At 51.5% G+C, this 10,674-nt stretch overlaps 1 protein-coding gene across 2 annotated transcripts in view; it reads left to right on the top strand.

The window, feature by feature from the left end:
- The window catches only part of ZSWIM4 (zinc finger SWIM-type containing 4), a 38,318-nt gene that overhangs the window by 24,479 nt on the left and 3,165 nt on the right, over positions 1-10,674 (top strand). For both annotated transcript variants that reach the window (XM_050770069.1, XM_050770068.1), the window contains 2 exons: positions 5,520-5,674; positions 7,675-7,838. In XM_050770069.1, the coding sequence (XP_050626026.1) occupies positions 5,520-5,674; positions 7,675-7,838 (319 nt within the window). The remainder of the gene's footprint in view (positions 1-5,519; positions 5,675-7,674; positions 7,839-10,674) is intronic.

Here is a 10,674-nt window from a genome sequence, read left to right as displayed (position 1 = left end):
TTTCTATTGTTAAGTATAAATGTGAGTTTTTTGTTTTTTGTTTTTGAGACAGGGTCTGGCTGTGTCACCCAGGCCGGAGTAAGGTGGTGCAATCTCTGCTCAGTACAACCTCTGCCTCCTGGGCTCAAGTGATCCTCCCATCTCAGCCTCCTGAGTATCCGAGACTCCAGGCGTGCATCACCGCACTGGGCTAATTTTTGTATTTTTTGTAGAGACGGGGTTTCACCATGTTGCTCAGACTGGTCTCGAATTTCTGAGCTCAAGTGGTCTGCCCACCTCGGCTTTCCAAAGCTCTGGGATTATAGGCGTGAGCCACTGCACCTGGCTAAATGTGTAGTATTATTTTGAGTTTGAGTGATTATTTATCACTTTCGTATCTATCCTGCAAGAATTGAGGTTTCTATGCCGGGCGCGGTGGCTCAAGCCTGTAATCCCAGCACTTTGGGAGGCCAAGATGGGCGGATCACGAGGTCAGGAGATCGAGACCATCCTGGCGAACACGGTGAAACCCCGTCTCTACTAAAAATATAAAAAAACTAGCCGGGCGCGGTGGCGGGCGCCTGTAGTCCCAGCTACTCAGGAGGCTGAGGCAGGAGAATGGCGTAAACCCGGGAGGCGGAGCTTGCAGTGAGCTGAGATCTGGCCACTGCACTCCAGCCTGGGCGACAGAGCGAGACTCCGTCTCAAAAAAAAAAAAAAAAAAAAAAGAATTGAGGTTTCTGCAAATCCAGAATCTGGAAATTGAACGCTGGTCCTCCTTTTATACCGGTGGTACATCCTGTATCTATTCTTTGCACCTTTTTTTTCATTGAGCTTTGCATCTTATAGGATTTGTCGTATCACACAGGACGTGAATCACTGCGTAGTCTTCCACTGTAAGGACATGTCATAAAAGAACCAGTTGGGGCCAGGCGCGATGGCTCACGCCTGTAATCCCAGCACTCTGGGAGGCCGAGGGGGGCGGATCACGAGGTCAGGAGATCGAGACCATCCTGGCTAATGCTGTGAAACCCCATCGCTACTAAAACTACAAAAAAAATTAGCCGGGTGTGGTGGTGGGCGCCTATAGTCCTAGGGAGGCTGAGGCAGGAGAATGGCATGAACTGGGGAGGCGGAGCTTGCAGTGAGCCCAGATTGCGCCACTGCACTCCAGCCTGGGCGGCAGAGAGAGACTCTGTCTCGAGAAAAAAAAAGGCCAACTCGATAGTAAACCATGCCCAACAAGGTGAAACCTATTCCACGCCTTCTGAAACCATCCTTCAGAGATACCTGTAAACAACTTGGGATCCGGCCTGGTGGTACACATCTATGGTCCCGGCTACTTGGGAGGCTGAGGAGGGAGGATTGTTTGAGGCCAGGAATTCAAGGCTGTAGTGATCTATGATCCCACCTATGAATTGCCACTGCACTCCAGCCTGGGCAACAGAGCAAGACCCCATCTCTCTTTTTTTGTCCTTTTAGAGACAGTCTCACTCCATTGCCCAGGCTGGAATGCAATGGCAGGATCATAGCTCTTCACAGCCTCGTATACTTGGGCTCATAGGATCCTCCCACCTCAGCCTTTCAAGTAACTAGGACTACAGGCACTCATCACTACACCTGGCTAGTTTTTATTTTATTTTATTTTATTTTTTTTGAGAAGGAGTCTCACTCCATTGCCCAGGCTGAAGTGCAGTGGCGCAATCTCGGCTCACTGCAAGCTCCGCCTCCCGAGTTCACGCCATTCTCCTGCCTCAGCCTCCCCAGTAGCTGGGACTACAGGTGCCCACCACCACTCCCAGCTAACTTTTTGTATATTTTTTTTTTTTTTTTGAGACGGAGTCTCGCTCTGTCACCCAGGCTGGAGTGCAGTGGCCGGATCTCAGCTCACTGCAAGCTCCGCCTCCTGGGTTTACGCCATTCTCCTGCCTCAGCCTCCGAGTAGCTGGGACCACAGGCGCCCACCACCTCGCCCGGCTAGTTTTTTGTATTTTTTAGTAGAGACGGGGTTTCACCGTATTAGCCAGGATGGTCTCAATCTCCTGACCTCATGATCCGCCCGTCTCGGCCTCCCAAAGTGCTGGGATTACAGGCTTGAGCCACCGCGCCCGGCCAACTTTTTGTATTTTTAGTAGAGACAAGGTTTCACCATGTTAGCCAGGATGGTCTGATCTGATCTCGTGATCCACCCGCCTCGGCCTCCCAAAGTGCTGGGATTACAGGCATGAGCCACCGCACCTGGCCTAGTTTTAAATTTTTTTTTTGTAGAGATGGGATCTCATTACATTGCCCAGGTTGGTCTCAAATTCCTGGTCTCAAGCGACCCTCTCATCTTGGCCCGTCTCTTTAAAACACACACACACACACACACAGACACACACACACACACACACAGAGTTGGGAGTGTTTTCCCAGAATATTTAGAAAGAGCAGCATGTAAGAGCCAAGATTTAGACAACAGACTTTTCTATGCAAAAATTTTTTTCTCAGCAAAATACAGCCCATGAGGCCTAATTTGGCCTGCCACCTGTTTTTGTACAGCCCATGAGATAAGAATGGTTTTTACATTTATAAACGGTTGAAAAAAATCAAAAGAATATTTTATAACACATGAAAAATATGTGAAATTCAAATTTCAGTGTCCAGAAATGGCTTTATTGGCACACAGCCATGTCCATTCATCTGTGAACTGTCTGTGGCTTCTTTGGCAGGACAATGACAGAATTAAGTTGTTGAAATACAGATCAGCGGCCGGGCACGGTGGCTCACGTAATCCCAGCACTTTGGGAGGCTGAGAGGGGTGGATCACTTGAGGACAGGAGTTCAAGACCAGCCTGGCCAACATGATGCAACCCCATGTCTACTAAAAATACAAAAATTAGGGCCAGGAGCCATGGTACACGCCTGTAATCCCAGCACTTTGGGAGGCCGAGGTGGGCGGATCACCTGAATTCGGGAGTTCGAGACCAGCCTGACCAACATGGAGAAACCTTGTCTCTACTAAAAATACAAAATGAACTGGGCACGGTAGTGCACGCCTGTAATCCTAGCTATTCGGGAGGCTGAGGCAAGATAATCATTTGAACCCGGGAGGCAGAGGTTGCAGTGAGCCGAGATTGTGCCACTGCAATCCAGCCTGGGCAACAAGACCAAAACTCTGTCTCAAAAAAAAAAATAAATAAAAACAAAAATGTAAAAATTAGCCGGGCACAATGGCGCACGCCTGTAATCCCAGCAACTCAGGAGGCTGAGGCATGAGAATTGCTTGAACTTGGGAGGCAGAGGTTACAGTGAGCCAAGATCACGCCACTGTACTCCAGCTGGATGACAGAGCGAGACTCTCTAAAAAAAAAAAGAAAAGAAAAAAAAAGAAATACAGACCAAAGACCCTGCAAAGCCCAAAATATTAGTGGTCCGGCCCTTTGAAGAAAAAATATGCTGGCCTCTTGTCTGAGTCCATGACTCAGTACCTTATATAATCTTCAAAACAACCTAGCAAAATAAGTATGTTTACTCTCATTTTCCATCTACAGGAACAGCAAGGAAGCTTAGGTAATATTTGGAATGAGGCTAGCCTGAGTCCTATTGCATGCTGTTAATCCCACCATTGGGCAACTTTGAATAACTTTTTTTGGCCGGGCACGGTGGCTCAAGCCTGTAATCCCAGCACTTTGGGAGGCCGAGACGGGCGGATCACAAGGTCAGGAGATCGAGACCATCCTGGCTAACATGGTGAAACCCCGTCTCTACTAAAAATACAAAAAACTAGCCGGGCGAGGTGGCGGGCGCCTGTAGTCCCAGCTACTCCGGAGACTGAGGCAGGAGAATGGCGTGAACTCGGGAGGCGGAGCTTACAGTGAGCTGAGACCCGGCCACTGCACTCCAGCCTGGGCGACAGAGCGAGACTCCGTCTCAAAAAAAAAATAACTTTTTTTGTTGTTGCTGTTGTTGTTTTTGTTGAGACGGTCTCTTTCTGTCACCCAGGCTGGATGGAGTGCAGTGGCACTGTCACAGCTCACCGCAGCCTCAAACTCCCAGGCTCAGGCGATCCTCCCACCCACCTCAGCCTTCTGAGTAGTTTGGACTACAGGAGCCCACCACCACCCCCAACTAATTTTTGTATTTTTTGTAGAGACAAGGTTTCGCTGTGTTGCCCATGCTGGTCTCAAACTCCTGGACTCAAGCAATCTGACTGCCTCAGTCTACCAAAGTGCTAAAATTACAGGCATGAGCCACTGTGCCTGGCCTTGAATAACTTTCTAAACACAAAACTGCATATATGGTGAGCCACTTAGCAATATAGCTTACAAGGAGGCTGAGACAGGAGAATCACCTGAGACCAGGAGTTTGAGACCAGCCTGGGCAACATAGCAAGACCCCATCTTTATAGAGAGAGAGACAGAGAAAGAGAGAGATAGGAGGGACAGAGGGAAGGAGGGAGGGAGGGGAGGGAGGGAGGGAGGGAGGGAGGAGGGAGGAAGGAAGGAAGGAAGGAAGGAAGGAAGGAAGAGAAGAAAGGGAAAGGGAAAGAAAAGGCTGGGCTTGGTGGCTCACACCTGTAATCCCAGCACTTTAGGAGACTGAGGCAGGCAGATCATCTGAGGTCAGGAGTTCAAGACCAGCCTGACCAACATGGAGAAACCCCATCTGTACTAAAAATACAAAATTAACCGGGCATGGTGGCGCATGGCTCGTAATCCCAGCTACCAGGGAGGCTGAGGCAGCAGAATCGCTTAAACCAGGGAGGTGAGGTTGCAGTGAGCCGAGATCGCGCCATTGCACTCCAGCCTGGGCAACAAGAGCGAAACTCGGTCTCAAAAAGAAAAAAGCCAGGTATGGTGGCACATGCCTGTAGTCCCAGCTACTCAGGATGCTGAAATGGGAGGATCACTTGAGCCCAGAAGTTCAAGGCTGCAGTGAGCTATGATTGCACCACAGGACTCCAGCCTGGGTGACGGAGTGAGACCCTATCTCTAAAATAAGTAAATGTATCAATTTATATATATATATATATATATATATATATATATATTTTTTTTTTTTTTTTTTTTTTTTTTTTTTTTTTTTTTGAGACAGAGTCTTGCTCTGTCGCCCAGGCTGGGGTGCAGTGGCCGGATCTCAGCTCACTGCAAGCTCCGCCTCCCGGGTTTAGACCATTCTCCTGCCTCAGCCTCCCGAGTAGCTGGGACTACAGGCGCCCGCCACCTCGCCCGGCTAGTTTTTTTTTGTATTTTTTTTTTAGTAGAGATGGGGTTTCACCGTGTTAGCCAGGATGATCTCGATCTCCTGACCTCGTGATCCGCCCGTCTCAGCCTCCCAAAGTGCTGGGATTACAGGCTTGAGCCACCGCACCCGGCCAAATGTATCAATTTATAAACAACACTGCAGTGAACATCTTGCACACACATCTTCCACCATCTTGAGTTGTCAGGGCTCTGCTGGCTGAAGTGGGGAGGCCAAGACAGGGGGCTTCTCTGTCTCCTAGAGAGAATGGGGACAACAGACCCACCTCACCATGGCTCACTTCTCCTCTTACCCAGGCTGCCTGTACTGGAGACAGCATTTCCTGCTGGAGAACCTCATCCCAGCCCACTGGACTCCATCATGAGCAACCGCTTCCCCCGCTGGTTCATCCTTGGCCACCTGGAGACCCGCCAGTGTGAACTGGCTTCCACCATGTTGACAGCCGCCAAGGGTGAGGGTGGCAGCTGTCCTGATTCCTTTATCTTCCTCCTCTGTCATCTCCTTCTTCCTTCCCTCTTAACTTTCCTACTTCCTCTTATCCTTTCACGAAATTCCACCCACATTCCTTGAGCGCCTCCTATATATACCAGACACTGTCTCAGGTGCTGGGGATGTAGCAGGTGGCAAAACTGTCCCAGATCCCCTGCCCTGTGGAATGACATTCTAGTGGGGAGAAGCAAGTGATGCAGTAAATGAGAAAGGAACAAGTACCATGGAGTGGAATAAAACAGGTGAACATTTAAGCAGAGACTGGAAGGTGAGGTGGAGCCATGCAGGTAGCTGGTGTCTTAGCTCAGGCTGCCGTAACAAAACACCAGAGACTGCGGGACTTCAACAACAAAAATTTATTTTCTCACATTTCTGGAGGCTAGAAGTCTAAGATCACTACGTCAGTATGGCTAGTTCCTGGTGAGGGCTCTCTTCCCAGCTTACAGACGGCTGCCTTCTTGCTGTGTTGAGAGTTGGGGGGAGTGGAGGGGTGAGTAGAGAGGAAAGTGAGAGAGAGGAGGTGGGGAGAGAGAGAGAGGGACAAAGAGATAGTAGGAGGGGGACAGAGAGAGGAGTCAGGTAACAGAGAGGAGAGAGAGAAGAAAGAGAAGAGGGAGAGAGGAGAGACCGAGAGGAAAAGTTAAATTTCTCCAGTGTATCTTCTTCTAAGGTCAGTAACCCTCTCATGAGTACCTGAACTTCATGACCTCATCCAAACCTCATTATTGGCTGAGCACGGTAGCTCATGCCTGTAATCCCAGCACTTTAGGAGGCCGAGGAGGGCAAATCACTTGATGCCGGGAGTTTGAGACCAGCAAATCACTTGAGGCCAGGAGTTCAAGAACAGCCTGGCCAATATGGTAAAACCCCGTCTCTACTAAAAATGCAAAAATTAGCCAGGCACAGTGGCGCACACCTGTAATCCCAGCACTTTGGGAGGCCAAGGCAGGGGGATCACCTGAGGTCAGGAATTCAAGACCAGCCTGGCCAAATGGTGAAATCCTGTGTCTACTAAAAATACGAAAATTAGCTGGGCGTGGTGGCGGGCACCTGTAATCTCAGCTACTTGGGGAGGCTGAGGCAGGACAATCGCGTGAACCCGGGAGACAGAGGTTGCAGTGAGCCGAGACTGTACCACTGCACTCCAGCCTGGACAACAAGAGCAAAACTCCATCTCAAAATAATAATAAAAGCTAACATTTGAGCAGCTCCTTGCCATGTTAAGGCCTTGCCAAGTATGGGCCCACCACCACCCTGTGAGGTGGGTTCCATTGCCTGAGTGTTACCCATTTTACAGATGGGGCAGCCAGGGCACAGAGAGGTAAAGTGACTTACTCAGGGTCACACAGCTAGTGGGTGGCAGGACCAGAATTTGAACCCAGGCATTCTGGGTGTGCATCCGATGCCCTTGAGATGAGGGAGAGGTCCACAGGATCCCTAGGTGGCTTTCTTTTCTTTTTTCTTTTTTTTTTTTGAGATGGATATCGCTCTGTCACCCAGGCTGGAGTGCAGTGGTGCGATATCAGCTCACTGCAGCCTGTGCCTCCCGGGTTCAAGTGATTCTCGTGCCTCAGCCTCCCAAGTAGCTGGGATTACAGGTGCCCGCCACCATGCCCAGCTAATTTTTGTAGACGGGGTTTTGCCATGTTGGCCAGGCTGGTCTCGAACTCTTGACCTAGTGATCCGCCCACCTAGGCCTCCCAAAGTGATGGGATTACAGGTGTGAGCAGCCACTGCACCCTGCCCCTAGGTGGCTTTCTGTAACAGGAAAGGGCCACAGAGGAGATAATTGGCAAGGCCTGGGGGCGCTGAGGTCTGAATCTTCACAGAACCATTGCCCAGTACACATCCCTCTACACTCACACGTGTCTCTGGAAGGATCTGTGTGAACAGGTCGGGTGGTTGTCAAAGGCTGGTGCTGGGGTGTACCTGACGGTGTCCTCTGTCCCTCCCTTCACCCAGGAGACCCCAAGTGGCTACACGCGGTACTGGGCTCCATCCAGCAGAACATCCACTCTCCCGCCCTGCTCTTCAAGCTGGCGCAAGACGCCTGCAAGACAGCCACCCCGGTTAGCGCCCCACCAGACACCACGCTGCTGGGCATCGCACTGGAGCTGGGGCTGCAGGTGAGGGCTGCCAGGTGGATGCGGGAGGGCGATGCTGGCTTGGGGCCAGGATTGATTGTGAGCTGCGCCTCCGGGGGCATGGGCTGTGAGTGAGCCACTTCGCTGGGGACCCCGCTTTTGCCCGAGCTGTTCCTCAGGGGTGGGGCCTGAGCGAGAGCCACTCCCTTGGGGCGGGGACTGTGAGTGAGCCACACCTCTGAGGGCGTGGCATGAGTGGGCCACTTCCTTGGGGGCGTGGCATGAGTGAGCCACTCCCCTGGGAATGGGGATTAGATGAATCGTGTCTCGGCGATGGGGTCTGCATGTGGGCCACACCTCTGCAGGTGGGGCCTGACTGTCAACCTCACCTTTGGGGGCAGAGCCACAGAAGGGCAAGGTCTGTAAGACTTGGGAGTGTGGGAATGGGGTCCCCATTAGGGGTGAAGCCTATGAATTATTAATAGAATCCACCTATGGAGGAGACTGAGGTCTAGGGGAGAGTTGTCACTGGAGCAGAGAGGCAGGGCCTGCAAGCCAGCGGATGGATAGCAAGCGAAATCTGGGGGTGGGGCCTGGGAGTGATGTGCTATTGGTTAAAGATCATGGGTGGGTGGGTTTGAAGCCGAGGGTGGGACAGAGCCTACCAATAAGGAGCTTCCTTGGGGGTGGGGCCTGAAGAGGATCGCCCATCTATGGAAAGGGATTCACCACTGAGAGGCTGGCCCTGGGTAAGGTCCTGAAGATGAGATGCCAGCCAACTCTAGGGGTGGGGTCTGTGGTTGAAAGTCCTGTATGCGGCAGGGTGTGGTGGCCCACACCTGTAATCCCAGCACTTTGGGAGGCCGAGGCGGGCAGATCACGAGGCCAGGAGTTCGAGACTAGCCTGGCCAACATGATGAAACCCCATCTCTACTAAAAATACAAAAATTAGCCAAGTGTGGTGGCACGCACCTGTAATCCCAGCTACTCGGGTTGAGGCAGGAGAATCGCTTGAACCCGGGAGGCAGAGGTTGGAGTGAGCCGAAATCACGCCACTGCACTCCAGCCTGAAGGACACAGCAAGACTCTGTCTCATGAAAAAAAAAAAAAAAAAAAAGTCCTGTATGCAGGGCCTGCAGCTGAGCGTCTGGGTCATCCCCAGGGGCCAAACAAAGGGTGGTACTGCAAGGGCAAATCTTGGGTGCAGCTTGCTGGAAAGAAGTCGTCCGTAGGGTATGGGTCCCATGGGACCTGGAGGAGGGCGGAGACTGCAGGAATAGACAGGTAAGAGACCTGTGGGGGTGGGGCCTCAGAGGGTGGCAGAAGTTCACTAAGAAGATAAGGAATAGGGCCGGGCACAGTGGCTCACACCTGTAATCCCAGCATTTTGGGAGGCCAAGATGGGAGGATTGCTTGGGGCCAGGAGTTTGAGATTGGCCTGGAAAACATAGTGAGACCCCTGCTCTAAAAAAAAAACTTTAGGGCCGGGCACGGTGGCTCATGCCTGTAATCCCAGCACTTTGGGAGGCCGAGGCAGGCAGATCACAAGGTCAGGAGATAGAGACCATCCTGGCTAACACGGTGAAACCCTATCTCTATAAAAATACAAAAGATTAGCCGGGCGTGGTGGCGGGCGCCTGTAGTTCCAGCTACTCGGGAGGCTGAGGCCGGAGAATGGCGTGAACCCGGGAGGTGGAGCTTGCAGTGAGCCAAGATCGCGCCACTGCACTCTAGCCTGGGCGACAAGCAAGACTCCGTCTCAAAAAAAAAAAAAAAAACTTTAAAAATTAGCCAGATGTGATGGTGCACCCCTGTAGTCCCAGCTCCTCAGGAGGCTGAGGCAGGAGGATTGCCTGAGGCCAGGAATTTGAGGCTGCAGCAGTGAGCTATGATCACACCACTGCACCCCAGGTTACAGAGCAAGAAGACCCCAACTCTAAAAGAAAAAGCAGAAAAGAAAAAAGAAATTGGGGCCAGGTGCTGTGACTCGCACCTGTAACCTGTAATCCCAGCATTTTGGGAGGCCGAGGTGGATCGCTTGAGGCCAGGAGTTCAAGACCAGCCTGGCCAACACAGTGAAAACCCATCTCTACCAAAAATTAGCCGCAGGTGGTTATGGGCGCCTGTAATTCCAGCTACTTGGGAGGCTGAGGCAGGAGAATCACATGAACCCAGGAGGTGTAGGTTACAGTGAGCCGAGAGACCACAACTGCACTCCAGCCTGGGTGACAGAGTGAGACCCTCAAAAAAAAAAAAAAAAGGAAGCCGGGCGCGGTGGCTCATGCCTGTCATCCCAGTACTTTGGGAGGTTAAGGCGGCAGATCACGAGGTCAGGAGATCGAGACCACCCTGGCTAACACGGTGAAACCCCGTCTCTACTAAAAGAAATACAAAAAATGAGCTGGGTGTGGTGGCAGGTGCCTGTAGTCCCAGCTACTCAGGAGGCTGAGGTAGGAGGAATGGCCTGAACCTGGGAGGCAGAGCACGCAGTGAGACAAGATCGAACCACTGCGCTCCAGTCTGGGTGACAGAGCAAGACTCCATCTCAAAAAGGAAAAAAAAAAAGGCCAGGCGCAGTGGCTCACTCCTGCAATCCCAGCATTTTGGGAGGCTGACGCTGGCGTATCACAAGGTCAGGAGATTGAGACCATCCTGGCTAACACGGTGAAACCCCGTCTCTACTAAAAGTATAAAAATTAGCTGAGCATGGTGGCAGGCGCCTGTAATCCCAGCTACTTGGGAGGCTGAGGCAGGAGAATTGTTTGAACTTGGGAGGCGGAGGTTGTAGTGAGCCAAGATCGCGTCACTGCACTCCAGTCTGGATGACAGAGCAAGATTCCATCTCACAAAACAAACAAACCATCTCAAAAAACAAACA

The sequence above is a fragment of the Macaca thibetana genome, chromosome 19 (genome assembly GCF_024542745.1).
Source record: "Macaca thibetana thibetana isolate TM-01 chromosome 19, ASM2454274v1, whole genome shotgun sequence".
Classification (NCBI taxonomy): domain Eukaryota; kingdom Metazoa; phylum Chordata; class Mammalia; order Primates; family Cercopithecidae; genus Macaca; species Macaca thibetana.
This window is presented reverse-complemented; position numbering and strand designations above follow the sequence as displayed.